The sequence below is a fragment of the Salarias fasciatus genome, chromosome 12 (genome assembly GCF_902148845.1).
Source record: "Salarias fasciatus chromosome 12, fSalaFa1.1, whole genome shotgun sequence".
Taxonomy (NCBI): Eukaryota; Metazoa; Chordata; class Actinopteri; order Blenniiformes; family Blenniidae; genus Salarias; species Salarias fasciatus.
This window is the reverse complement of record NC_043756.1, coordinates 17,536,378-17,550,583: the sequence shown is the minus strand read 5'-3', so window position 1 is coordinate 17,550,583 and position 14,206 is coordinate 17,536,378. Positions and strand designations below refer to the sequence as shown.

General features: G+C 41.9%; 1 protein-coding gene across 1 annotated transcript in view; it reads right to left on the bottom strand.

The window, feature by feature from the left end:
- fbxl17 (F-box and leucine-rich repeat protein 17) overlaps nucleotides 1-14,206 on the bottom strand; it is a 207,891-nt gene that overhangs the window by 54,100 nt on the left and 139,585 nt on the right. Inside the window, exon 9 of the mRNA XM_030105542.1 lies at nucleotides 10,520-10,596. Within this exon, the coding sequence (XP_029961402.1) occupies nucleotides 10,520-10,596 (77 nt within the window). The remainder of the gene's footprint in view (nucleotides 1-10,519; nucleotides 10,597-14,206) is intronic.

Genomic DNA, 14,206 nt, shown 5'->3' with positions numbered 1-14,206 from the left:
GCCCGCGAAATAACATTTGGCACAGTGAGAAAGAGAAGCCTCCGAGCTAGTGTGGCCCTGCTGAGCATTTTACACCTGACAACGGGCTGCAGCGGGGCTACTCGGGAGGCGAAGGCACAGCGGACGCGATGCGGCCTCTGGAGAAATACCTGACGCACATGCACACTCAGGAACTAATAGGGGAAATAGGAAAATGCAATGTCTCACTCCTGTAAACAAATTCCTTATAGCCAACAATAACAGGGATCTCTCGTCCACACACTTACACAGCTTGGTGTTATTAAGTCCCACGGGCATACTTAAAGCCGTTATTAGGAACTGCAGGGCTAAGACAAAGAGGGAGAGATGGTGTGAGTGAGATAGGGGGAGAACAAATGGAGCATTTAGATCAAAGCTTCATAAACACACACGGGCCCTCGTGTTGGTAAAGCTACCTCCATTTACAACAGGAACCGTGTTGCCACCCAGCAGCTCACAGATACAAGATTACATCCTGTGGCAACATATATTCACACACAGCCGCACGTACGTCTGTGTACACAAGAGAGAAAAAAACACACACATTTACATATAAATCTGTATATAAACACGTACGACCAACTCATTTCAATCCTTCTCCTCCACAAACTTAAGCCTAAAATAGCAGAGGCTTAAGCTTTTTTTTTTTTTTTTCCCTCCGTCTGAAAAGTAACGGCAAAGTGTGTGTGCTGGAATTTGATAGTGTGAGTGAAGGAAGATATTAGCATGGGACTCAAAAGAGCATCTATAATATGTGTGTACCGCCGGTGCGATTGTGTTTGCGTCCATGTGTGTGTAAATGCAAACGAGGCTCGCCTGGCTGTAATCCCCTCAGCAAGGGTGTGTGTGTCTGTGTGTGTGTGTGTGTGTAAGGGAGAGAGTGTGTGACCAGTAGGATGGTAGACAGCGTAAGCCCGAGCCTTCACAGCTTAAGCCCCCCTCACTTTTCTCCCCCATAAGGCAAACAGTGGATAGACCACAGGGCTTAGCGGGAGAAAGAGGAGGAGAGGACAATATATGGAAACTAATTCAATTTCAGCCTCTTTGCACTGCGCCCCAATCTGCAAATACCACCACGGGCTGATGTACGGAAATGGAAATCTCAACTTATATACTGCACCCCATGAAGAATCTGCAGATTGGGACCCTATATCAGAGTACTTATGCACTTCAGCAGCGGTCAGGCAGTTTAATGTCTGCCTGCTCTGTGTATGTTTAAGTCGAACCTCTCGAGCCGCTCCTGCTCCCTCCTTACCCGTCACCCTCTCAATTTTCCTCTATATCATCTAATGAACTTTCCAAACTCGCAAATGGTGGGAAAGTGGTCGTCCCTCCTTCTCTCTCCGGAAAGCCCGGATTGCAGTTTCCAAGGCAAGAGCCAGAGGAAAACCTTCCTTCTTTCTTCTTTTGAGTTAAAAAAAAAAAGAAAAAAAAACTTGGAATACATCTACAAGAAAACTATAAATCGAGAATTTTAGAATTTGAGAGTAAAACTAGACCTTTGATTCTCAGAGAAAATAATTAACTTAACTCATTATCAAATAGGGGCCCATGTTTGATTACTTCCTTTTATTCTCATTATTGTCTTGAGCAGCTTTTGAAGATTCAAGAATTTGGAAATCTGGACAAGTTTTTAAATTTCTGAGAGTTTTTGAAAATTATGGAACTTTTGAGAATTTTAGAATTTGAGTAAAAAAAAAATGCAAGTACATCTAAATAATACTTTTTACATGAAAAAAAGGTGCTGCGTCATATTGATCATCAGCATGGTGCAAATCCCACTTGTAGTGTGTTCATTGTTATTAGAGCCAGTTTTAAGCCGTAAATGCTGTAGAGACACAATTTAGTTTCATTCTAAACTTCTCAAAAGATATACTGTATATTCAGCTTGACTTGAATTTACGTTGTGATTTATTTCATTTTTGACCCGAGTTTAAAACGCCCCAAAGGTTTTTTTTAAAAAGACGGTTAACATTCGGTCCTTCCACATACCGCACTCACAGCGCTCTCGCTGTAATGAGGTTAATTATCAGAAAACAACAGGTAGAATAAATGATGGTTTTAATTGCTAGTTGCATAGAGGAAATGTCAGCACTTAATGCATCGGCCCTCAGGTGTTCTGGCAGCGGCGCTGAAGTCCGGCTCTGATGTTGTCGTAAAGATGGTTGTTTCCCCGGGGCTCAGGCACTCTCATTGATTTGCAGAGATAATAACCCACTTTATGAGTCTTTGCCCTCGCTGCGTCCAGTAGCATTCTGCAACATATGTTGGGCCTCTCTTCCCTCAAGGAAAAAAAAGTCAGAGCTTGTGAATTTTTTCAGAAAGGTGCTGTGTAGTTTCATTTTTTTTTTGTTTTTTTTTTTAGTGTGTCTGCAACACTTAACCGGTTTTCAGGGTCGTGGTGTGAGGTTAAAAGAGGTCATGGGGATTGGCCTTTGGGCTTGGCTGCCCTTGTTTTATGCCTGATGGAGTTGATGTCAAGAGCACAGTTTTTCCTGTCAAGCTGTGCTTGGATGGTTACACCCTTCAACATGCACGTTTCCAGGTAAACACTAAATAACCAAATACTGTGTGTTTTTCCTTTGTCTGGAAATACAACCAGTCATCTAGGAATGGTTTATTAGTGAAACAATTTCAAAAACATTTCTTCAACTAAATTAAAAATTCCAAAACATTCTCTAACATGGATTAAAACAAACTAAGAGTTTTAAGACTTCATTAACACTACAGTGTATTAAACATTTGTCTGAGGTTGAGAAATACTATTATAAAATAGTGGCCATGAGCATTAACAGATGCATCTGTTATACCCTGCAAACACAACACACACTCCGACACACACGAGCACGTTCGCAGCAGCGATACAAAAAAGATAAAGATTGTCTATTGACTCGCTCCCCTCAGCAGCCCACATAAATTTGCTGTACCCCTCTGCGCATTTTAATCGACTGCTCTTAGAGTTGCATTATTTACCTACTGAACGCCAGACAGAGAGGAGCAAACAAGCTATTACACTATCTGGGTTTACATCGCATTACGCTTCACGGCACTTAGTGTGTGTGGTGCTGAAGAACTGCTTTGTGAAAAGAAAAAAGAAAAAAAAGACAGAGATGTGAAAAACCAAAAAGACAGAAGCTGAGGTTTGATCCTCATAAACCTTTATTTAATGCAGTGAACTCAATACTGTGTGACATTTTAAAATGGCACCAAGCCCGAAAGAGATATAGTGCTGAAGGTTCGATATGTACATTAGTCTCCCAAAAGTGCAGAATAATGAAAAGTGAATACTGACTTAAGGTTAAAAGCTAACACAGTAACTTGTGAAGTCTGAGTGTGCCCTAATGGCTTCGTCTCATAGTATATGAGTGCAATAACAGTCACATGTCATTTTCACTGTCCTGTGCTGTTTCAGCTGCTTTGAGGCTGAGTAACCACACCTTGTAAAAAAAAAAAAGAATACAATGAAAGAGATCAGAATTTTCTTATGGCCAAGGAAAATCTGTTAAAGCACACACACCAAGGTGTGGGAGAAAAAAAAAAGAAGAAGAAGAAGTACACAGAGCTATACTTCATTTCTGCCTAAGGAGACGGACGCGAAGCTCCAATCTATCAGCGTTCGGCGTGTTTGGAGTAAAGCACCTCCATGAAAGTGCGAGCTGAACGATGAATGGAGAGACGGTCGAGACTGGAAAGGCAGAAGAAGAGGTTCGGTCGTGGAAGGAGACTGAAGGCAGCCGAAAAACAAAAGAAAAAACTGCAAAAAAATCTGATTGTGCTTGTTGACTGTGTGGAGAGCGACGAAGGGGGTGATCAAATAAGAGAATAAGACACTAAAAATTGAATGACAACAATAATCTCACAGGCTGACAGATGGGTAAATACAGATGGACATAACAATAAAATGCTGAATCTGAGTAGCTCAATCCGTCTTATTCGACAACACAACACAATCTCAACAGTCTGGAAGATGGGCTGTCTTTCTCAAGATTTCTTATTAGGAGCAATATAGTTGCAAAGCAAGGCGAACCAGAAGAATATTTCTACCACTTTTAAGTCCCACTTCAAAAAAATTCTAATGATTTTATTTGGGTTTTAGAGATTTTTAGAGTCTCAGCTGACATTGGTGCAGAAATCCATCAAACTGATGCAAAATTTATTAAATCGTAATCCGTCATACTAACCTAATTGCAAAAATCAAGCTCTTCACAGAGTTTGATTATTTTGATGTGCTAACTCTCCCCACCGAGTGAATTTCAAGCCTAAAAACTTTTTTGTTGAATATGTCAGCCTCCTAGCGTCGCATCGGCAGAGACCGAAAAGGACTTTGACTTCTATCAGTGTGAAACCCTTGGAATAATTCCTCCCACTTCTCAACTCTACACCGGCTCAAAAGGAAGTCCTTTAACAGCAGACCAAAGCGTCTCTTTTTCTTCCCCCTCACTTGTACACCGACTCCCACAGGTGTCTCGCTCGGGCTTGTATTCGCACAGATGTACACAAGAGGCCGTGACTGACAAGGTAAAGGATCGCGGGGAGGTGTGTGGGTAAAGCAGGGAAATTACCATATGTAAGGAACGGAGGTGCCAAGGTCTCTGGATAAAGCAGGTGAGCTACAAGGGGACGAGATAAGCGGCGGTAGATGGATACACACTCACACAGGAACAAATGGATGAGCGTCAATACAAAACACACACACGTGAGAACAAAAGGAGGACAGAGACGATGCGGTGCAGGACGAGGGTATCGCTGTCTGTCCAGGTGTGCTGAGGAGCGAGGGCCACGGCCGCGAGGTCGGTCAAGAGACAAACAAGCGACGGTGGAGCTGAAGAGATCGGATCAGGACTGGGAGAGAGGAAGACGAGATTTTCTCATCAGGATCGGCTTTCAAACCAATGTTATAGAGGTGCTTTTATTTTCTGAGAAGTAGAATTGGACAAAAAGAAAATGCGAAAACTATTTAAAACAGACTGTTTTTCTTTTTGAACCTAGTGACACACTTCACCAGTTTGGATTTTCAGTCAGACAAATGAAAATGCAACAGCACAATACTTTAAAGTGTTCTTTTCTGTCTCATGAATTTGCGGTTTTTCCTTTTTTAAAGACACAATCTGCAGCACAGGAAATGTGCTCCTCAACTTCCCCGCCTTCAGTTCAGGCTAACTACTGTAACCTGACATTTAAATTAATAATTACTAAATGTGCTAAAAAGTGTCTTTACGGCCCAGAGAGTCACTGAAGTCAGTGATAAATAGGCACTTTGTAGATTAGGGGTTGTTAAACACGGGGTCAAGACTCTGAACTGCTCAAAGGCTCAGAGCTGTGGGGTACTCGTGCAAAAAGATGACTCAAATTATCGAAATAACCTTGGGTCCCAGGGTAATACCAATTGTACTGCAAATAGCTTCCTCGTTTTTGGATTCCAGAAAGAAGTGAGCACTCCAGACGTCTCGGTCATTTGAGGGCACACTTTATGAGCTGTGGTGTAGCGGTTGAGCCGTGTCGCATCGCGGCGTCTGGTTCAATTCCAGGCTGAGGCCTTTCTGTGTGGAGTCTTCATGATCGTTCTGTGCACGTGTTTAGGTGAATGTGTGAGTCGTCTCAAATACACTTTGCCGAAACGCCAACTGCTAATTGGTAATGGCTGCAGCCCCCCAACGCAATGTTTCACCCCTAAAGCCCATTCCTGCTCCTCCAGTTCATTAAAGACCTGTCATAGATACAAATACACACTTCATGGTACATTACACTATTTGTATCTATTCATTTTTAAAAACAAATTTAAACACTGTTTATGAAATTAACATTGATAACTTTTTTACTTAAAGAGTTTACTGTATCATAACACACACACACACTCACACTAACACACACACACACACACACACACACACACACACACACACACACATTATATTCAATAACAGGCAATTACCACAGTGGTAGTACAGACCACAGTGGTGGTGTTAATTGCTCTGGAAACAACATTAGGGGAAGAAAAAAAGAAAGAAAGAAGAAAATGAAGCTTAAATAATCCAAAATTAAAAAAAAAAAAAAAACTAAACTAAATGAAAACACAAAAAAAAAACTGTGTATTGAGATATTAAGTGTCACATAGTGAAAAAAAAAACATGCATTATTAAAGACAGAGGAAATCTGGACAGAGGGCTTTTGGGTATTTAATAAAGTCTCTCAGCAGCCCCCCATTGTTTATCAGCACTGATGAGGAGTGAAATTCCAGTCACATAAATGCATAAACCTCATGACGATTCAGTTAATCACACAGTCTACTTGTTCAAAAAGTCTCTATACTACCTTGATTACAACCAAAATGTTATTTAAGCCAATTAGTTTAATGTTCTTTGATGAATGAGAGAGGAATCTAAGATTTTTTCCCCCCTTTGCAACACTAATAGGGCTTTTAGTGAGATCATTACGCCAAAACCGCTCCATCCTCACTTTTTTCCATTTGTTTCCTTTTCCTCATAAACTAATCTCTAAACCCCATCTGCACTGGGAGTTAAATTACATATTGCCAGTTCCCCTTTTTCTGTCATCTAAACCTGTCTTTATGTGTCTCTCTCTCGCTCGATCTGCCCTCAAAGCCCCTATAAAGTCAATCAGGAAGCAAACACTGAGAGGAAAAACAAAACACTCGAATGTAAGAGGCTTGTGGACATCTCAAATGCACTCTGAGAAGCCATCAATAAAAATAATTAGCACAGGGAGATAGGCAGAAAAAAAAGGGGAAGAAAAAAAAAACACGGAGGCCAGCTTGGCAGATGTAAAATCTCATTTCTGTTATTTAATTTATCAGAGACTGCAGCAGGAAATCCACAAATCATTGTGTTAAGAGCCCAGAGGTCCAACAGCAGGCATCTCCATCCTGAAAATAGCATGAATGCACGCACAAACATAAATACGCACGGAGCCAATCGTCAAGCCAAGAGGTCCGGAGGGGTCATTAGAGAAGGAAGAAGATCAGATATCACCAATTCATCTTGGTCAAAATGATTAGAGAGACACAGAGTGAAAAGGATATATGAGGGGGTGGCTGTGTACATTCCTGGTTTAATGTACTATTGTGATTGCAGAGTCATTAATCAAACCCCGGTGGACACGCCCCCTCATAATGTTTCGCACACTCTGCAGACACAGCTGGGGTTCAGGTTCACGGGGGTCAAGGTGATTAGCGTTAGCGCGGCTCTGAAAAGCGGGCAGACAACTGCTGTTCATGCTGAGGAGAAACCATTCAGGCCCCGGCATGAAAGGCATGTGACCCAGTGCACCGCATATTCAGGGTGCAAACTGTGCTTACGAAAAATGTATTTGTGCAAATTAATACGAGAGAAAGGGCTGGAGGTGATTTTTTTAAAGATTATCGGTATGGAAATGTTCATGAACCACAGTCTGCATGAGAGTCTTTTAGGCTGTCGTGAGTCAATTCCCAGCTTCTAGGGCAATAGATGATTACGTGATGTATTCAAAATTACTTTAACACTACTTAAATAGCAATCATGAATTCTTAGAGTAAATTGCATATAATTATAAGTTAAGGAAAAGATTGTCAAGTGCTTTAAAAAATTGCTTAAAGCATAACTTTCTTGTTAAAGCCATTCAATGGTATTGTCAAATTAAGACATTTCACTTGCCTTTATAAACACAGCAGAGGAGATGTGAAGCTGGTATTGGAAAAAAAAAAAAGAGGAAAAAAGGAAATAAAACTTGATAGAGAAAATAAAAACTAAGCAACACTTTTAAAGTGCAGTTCTGAGACAAATAGTCAATTATACAAATGTCAAGGGTGGTAAACATGTTGATATAAAGCATGATGTTTCTGTCTTAAATCAACTAACTGACCATTATAAAGATCAATTTAAATTGGGAACATAAACAGTAGCAAACGATGACTTCAGTAGTAGTGAATGGAGTGAACTGAGTGAGTAAGAGTAAAATCAACTGTACAGTGATACTATCTGCTGAAGCTGACGTGAGTTTTAGGTTTGCATTACTTCCACTCAGCTCTATGTTCCTCCAAAACCTCACCAGGAGGTCGACTCTCTGCCTTTCCAGTTATAAAAGCCCCAAAATTATAACAATGTATAACATCTTTTCATTTCATTCTGGTCCTGATCTTAGTGGTTACACAACCTTTAGACCAAAGAACAAGAATCAATTTCTGGCCTATATGATCAGGAACTGTTCTCCTCAATGTACAGCACTGCACTGATGTTTTCCTTCTTTTGTTTACGAGTGTCTGCTAAAGCAGCATCAATCAATAAGGCTGCGGGATGGATCTTGTTAACACTTGAAACAAGGCAAGGATGTGCATCCCCTTCAGCAGACGACACCCTGCTGGAGGAAAACAATATGTCTCTTTTTTTATGCTTTCCAGAGAGGAAGAGTATTCATCAGCGCCCACTACAGGACTAACACTTCCTCACCATTTAAGTGACAGGATACATATTTTTTTAGCAAATAAAAGAGTCAGTGTTGTCCATTTGTTTTTCTTCAGAAGAGCAAAAGTGAAAGAAATGCTTTAGTTGTGTGTTTTGCAAAGACATTGTGTTATTTAAAATAAAGCACCAAAACTACTTGGTCAGGTGAATAAATGATAATAAATTGGGCTACAATGAGTGCAATGGTTATGTGAGTTAAATATGTCACCTATACCTTGCTACATGGTCACAATGCAGAAATGTCTCTTTTTAAACCACTGGACAACCCAAAATATCAGCAGATTTTTTTGAAGTTCTTCTTTTGACGTCATTAAAATAACATTCAGTAAAATGTTCCAATAACTTTACAGCTACTTGGAGTCTAAACTAACATGGCCACGTTTTAGGAGAAGACGTCATAAAAACTTCATTTTAGCCTGATAATAATTCTGTTTTATCTGCACTTCCAAAATGTTCTCCACAATGATTCGCCTTAGTTAGCATAATAGTTGTTAAATCAAGATCCCACAGCATTTTCCATGAGACTCTGAACTCGGATCAGCGGCCACCAAAATAAAAAAGTAACACAAAGACGATGAATGCACTGAAAAAAAACAAAACTACTTCAGGAGGAAATCTCAATGAATAGACGCGAACATATGCTCAGGCAGTCTGATATGTTGATTTATGGCCCATGTTGCTCAAGTACATCGGTATGTAAAGCTCGTACAGCTCAAGTTCATCTGTGCATCACAGTATCACATATGTCTCAATAAGATTTGCAGGCCCACAGCACCAATCAGATGGCGACCCAGCCTAAGCTCCCTAAGCTGCTGAGAAAACACTGAGACTAACAAGCACAAGGCTCGCCGCTCTCTTATCACAATAGTCCCTTTGTTATTGCCATTTCTGACGGACTAATCACTCAGACGACAGCAAGCAGACAAACAAACAACTGAGAAGGGATCGGCTCACAGATTACAGGTGAAATCGGAAACATCAAGTGAAATTCTGCTGCTTTCTGAAGTTGGACAGTAAAAAAGAGCAATTATTTTTCAGTAATTCATTTGTAAAATGTTGAATTTACAAATGATAAAAGTATTTTTTGTAGACACTGACATGCCAACATTAACCAAAGATGAAGAAAAAAAAGGCCTCGCTGTAAAAAGTAAAAACATGCTTTTTTAAAAACCAATATAAGTAGAAGGTGACTAGCATTTTTTTTCTATAATATAAATGACCAAGAAAATAAGATTATTGTGCTTCTGAATAACACTGGAAAAGACAGACATGAAAAAAAAAAACTGTGGTGTTGAAATTGATGGTTACCTTTGCGTGCGCACACACAGACACACACACACAACAGCAATGTATCAACCCAACAGACACACACTGCCACAGAAAGTAGCGAATAATTCACGCGGGCAGCGTTAGTCAGCACTGAGGAACTCCAACTGTGGCTTGTCGTGGATGAAAGACTGAAATATCCTGCAAAACATATGGCAGACTGCAATCAAGCAGAGCAGCAAGGTAGAGTAAACAACACAAAAAGAGAAAACGACGCCAGAGGGATGTACAGTAAGAGCAGCCTGCCTGTATGCGGGGAAGGGAAACGCCATGTATGTCTCCTGTCAGACAAGACAAACACCCCTAATCCACAAACACCACAGAATGCAAAGAAATCCTGCGAGGAGCCGTCTCATAAGTCACACGACAAGCTCAAAAACAGCAAAGGAGTCACATTACAATATCACTGTGTGTGTATCACTTCTCATGTACGATTCGCAAAAAAGTCTGCAAGCACATTCTGAAATGATCCTGGTTCATTGTTTCGTTGCGCCTCCAGAAAGCGCACGTCTCGAACACCACAGAGGAGATCGAACTAACATGACTTACTTCTGCCTGGAACTTTTCAATAACATTTTTACTGTTTGCCAGACTCATAAGGGGAGAGCCGTAAAATCAAATGAGTGCTAAATCATTGTAGTGAATGTGGGCAATAATGGTTATGCTAATACTGCTGGAGGTTGACTGCAACAAAGGGACAGTGATGGAAAGTATCCTACCGTGGTCTGTGATTTTACAAGACACGAGATAGAGCTCCTTCAGACTTCTCCCCTCCTTGGCGATGATTTCCACGCACCTGAAGAGAGACGCAGAAACAAACAAGCAAATGGTTAAGTGGTCGCCGGGGACACTGAGGATGCTTCACTTCACTTCTGTTTGAACGATGTTTTCACCATCTTAAGAAAAATGCATGTAAACTAGCAGTTTTCTCTGTGATAAACAACTTCCCACATATAACCACGCACACAACAAAGGTTAACCACTACTGCTGCAGGGTCATAAAAGAAAAACACACACTCAGAGTCAGGCATTATTTTTTTTTTTAGTTTCAAAAATATTCCACTGCAAAGGTTAAACAGCACTGCTGCAGGGTCAGAACATTCACATATTCTGCCCCTGCTTCTTTTAACACACACATTAATAATTAAACACCTGATGTGATTAAAGAAGCATGCACTGAGACAGCAGGAGCGCATGGGTGCGTGTGTATGTGTGTGTGTGTGTGTGTACGTGCGCGCACGTGAGCGTGTACACAGGCGCACACATTAATTGCAGGCTTGCACACTTCAAAGAGTGATATCTGCATGCAGCCCACCGCCTGAGCCCGAAGGACCAACGGAGAGTGTTTGCGTATGTGTGCGCGTGCCTGTGTTGGTGCGTGCGTGCGCGCGTGTGTGCGTGTGTGTGTGTGCGTGTCGGGACTATCCACGAGGGAGGGCCGAGGGGAAGATCAGAGTATCTGTATCAAATGATTCTCTTTAAATGCCTCTAATGAGAGGAGTGCGTGCAACAACGAGATTTTGATCAACGCATTTGACCTATTAACCTTCAGGAGAAAATGTTTTGATCTTCACGCTGGTGCGCTATCATGAAAATTTATGAGAGCGAGAAGAGAATAAAGAAGAAAGCCCATGCACGCAGCTGTATGGCTGAGAGTGTATGAAAACAGAGGTGGGGGTTGAAATGACGGTATCGAGCTGCCTGCTGTCGATGAGATTCATGTCAGGGTGAAAATGAGAACAATATTGAGGAGTTTGTTGTGATGTACTCTTTAAGGAACGGCACCCGACGCGCTCGCATATGCAATATGGCTGACGAGCGAGGTCATTTCGAAATGTATTGCTCACGCTTGCGATTTCACCGGTTTATCTCGCCGCAGGTCAAGAGAAGCAGGAGGACGTCTTGAGAGAATTTCGGCTTCGGCTCCATTCATGCTTTTCATGCCACATGCGCACCATCAAGCAAGCGGGAGTGAAAATACGTGGCGCGTCGACAGGGAATTCAGGATTTAGCAATTTCCACTGGAAGCAAAAAAAAAAAAAAAAAAAGGATTTTCGAAGTTGGTGTTTCGGCTCCAGGATTCATTTAAAGGTGACATAATTCCTGGATGCCACTTGACATGTGACATATCACACCAGAAGATCAGGAAAGAGAAGATATTGGAGAAAGAAAACTTAAAAATGTGTGTCACATTTCTTGTTTCTGAATGGAGCAGGAGCTGGTAAAATGAGTGCCGGCCTATCCGCTTTAGTTCACTGGGCTGCATCTTCATATTTCGCCTTTTTCTATTAAATGTTTCTTGCAGTGGTCCTGTGAGCCTCCCCACGTTATCAGGTTGTCCCTTCTCCAACTTTCTCATTCTCCTTTTCCACTGTTTACTTTTTCTCTCTGCCTTTCGCTCCATGTTTCCTCTTGTCTTTTCCATCCATCAATCCTGATCCAACCTCGCGCCGCGGCCAGCCGGTCTGAGAAACGATTCCACTGAGCCTGGAGGATCACGGCATCACGCTGTGTGTCTTTGGGGCACCGGCATTAGAGCTGCTAATGAATGAATGCACTTGGAAGTGCGGCTGAAGAAACAGATAAAACAGAAACCCGCGATTCGGGGATGCCACAAGGAGAGGCTGAGGCAGAATGCATCCTCCGGGAGCTTGTTACACTGTGCCCCGGTCCCCAGGGTCAGAGCAAAAGCAATTAGATTAGACATCAATGAATGAGGGAGGGAAAGAGGCGAGAGACAGGAAGAGGGTACAGCAAGGAAACGGAGTAAGTGGAACTCTCGATACAGTAGCAGAGGCTGGACTGACAGAGGAGAAGTAAGGGGCCGGTAATGGGGCCGGACCGAGGCGATGTGACAGGAAGTGAGACGGCAAAAGAGACGGCGCTGAGGTGAGCTGATTCAGGCATGGTCGAAGCCAGATGAAAGGCCCTGAAGAAGAATCAAACCCCCATGAGGCATAGGAGCATGAATTAGTGATCACATCTTTTAATAATGTACAACGCGTGTGACAAAAAGCTCCGATTGGTAAGGTGCGCATCCCGATGGAGGCACGGAGGAGATTCCTTCATGTTTAAATTAAATACAGAAATAAAACGCAGGGGTGCAGCAGAGAACGTTAACTGCAGGAGAAACTGGGAGACACTAGTAAGAAGAGGAGGAAGAGTAGAAATGTGAGAGATTAGAAAGATTGTCAACAGTGGAGTTGCTTGAAGAGGCAGGAGGGCAGCAGCAAAATGCATCATGGTGGACAAAGACAGGACGGACAGATGAGGGACGGGGGATTGGGAAAACAGGTAGGATGGGAGGTGGCCTAATGAAGTGACAGAAAAATCCTGCTGATGAGAATACAGTGTGAGACGTGAGTCGAAGCACAGTTAAGGCTGGAAAACAGTGAAAGCAGCAGAATGGAAAGTGTCAGAAAAGCTGTTGATATGTGAATGGAATAAGTGAAGAAATAATCGCACACAAGACGACAAAAATAGTTGTGCAAGGTTGAAATGGGGTTAATGAGGATGAAATGAACTATAAAAAAACAAGAAACAAAGGAAATCGTCGATACATGAGGTGGAAATGATGATCATGAGTGAATATGATGAGATAGTCGGGCAAATTTCTCTCACAGAGGGAAGAGATTTCTGTTATCAATTTCAGTGATGCATAAAATATTTCAAAAATGTCCTTTGTGATTGCTGTGAAGGCAGTTAATCCTCAGCTCAAGGCCACTCAAATAAGCACAGAAACATTCCTGAGCAACTTAGTCCTACATGAGTGAGCGATTAACGCGACCAGTCGGCAGGAAAGCGGGCGGAGGAGCAGATTCATCCGAGGTCAGTGTGCGACTTACTGTCACCGCACCGCCGCTGCAAACAGCCCCAGGTAAACAGTAAAACTGTCACCGCTCGCTCCATCACTCTCACAGTCACACACAAAAAACACAAAATCAAAACTTCGGCTTCGGCTCGCATGCCAGGCGTCCTCTCTCCTCGAAGAGGCCATGAAATAACAAAAAATACGTGGCGTGACTGGTTGTGAAGAACGAGGCGGGCCTCCCCTGAGGCTGGAGCTTTCTGGGGATCAGGAGGATGCCTTACCTAACAAGATTATTTCATTATTTTTGGAAGAAACCATTGTAACAATAAGAAAGCAGAGAGTAAAATTAATAGTCACGAAAAACTGGATTATTATCACTGAAATTACTGGGTGCTATGGAGATATATTACCATTTTAAAACACAATTTAGTGGAAAACTTCAGCATCAACACTGGAATTTGATTTGTTTATATGGAGCCTGTTAATGTATATTTATTGATCCATTTCAAATAGTGTCCAAAATTTCTATTTCGTTCAATTATTCTGCATCCAAAGGAAATACATTTACAACTTTGCTTGTTGTCTCTTTCCCTGA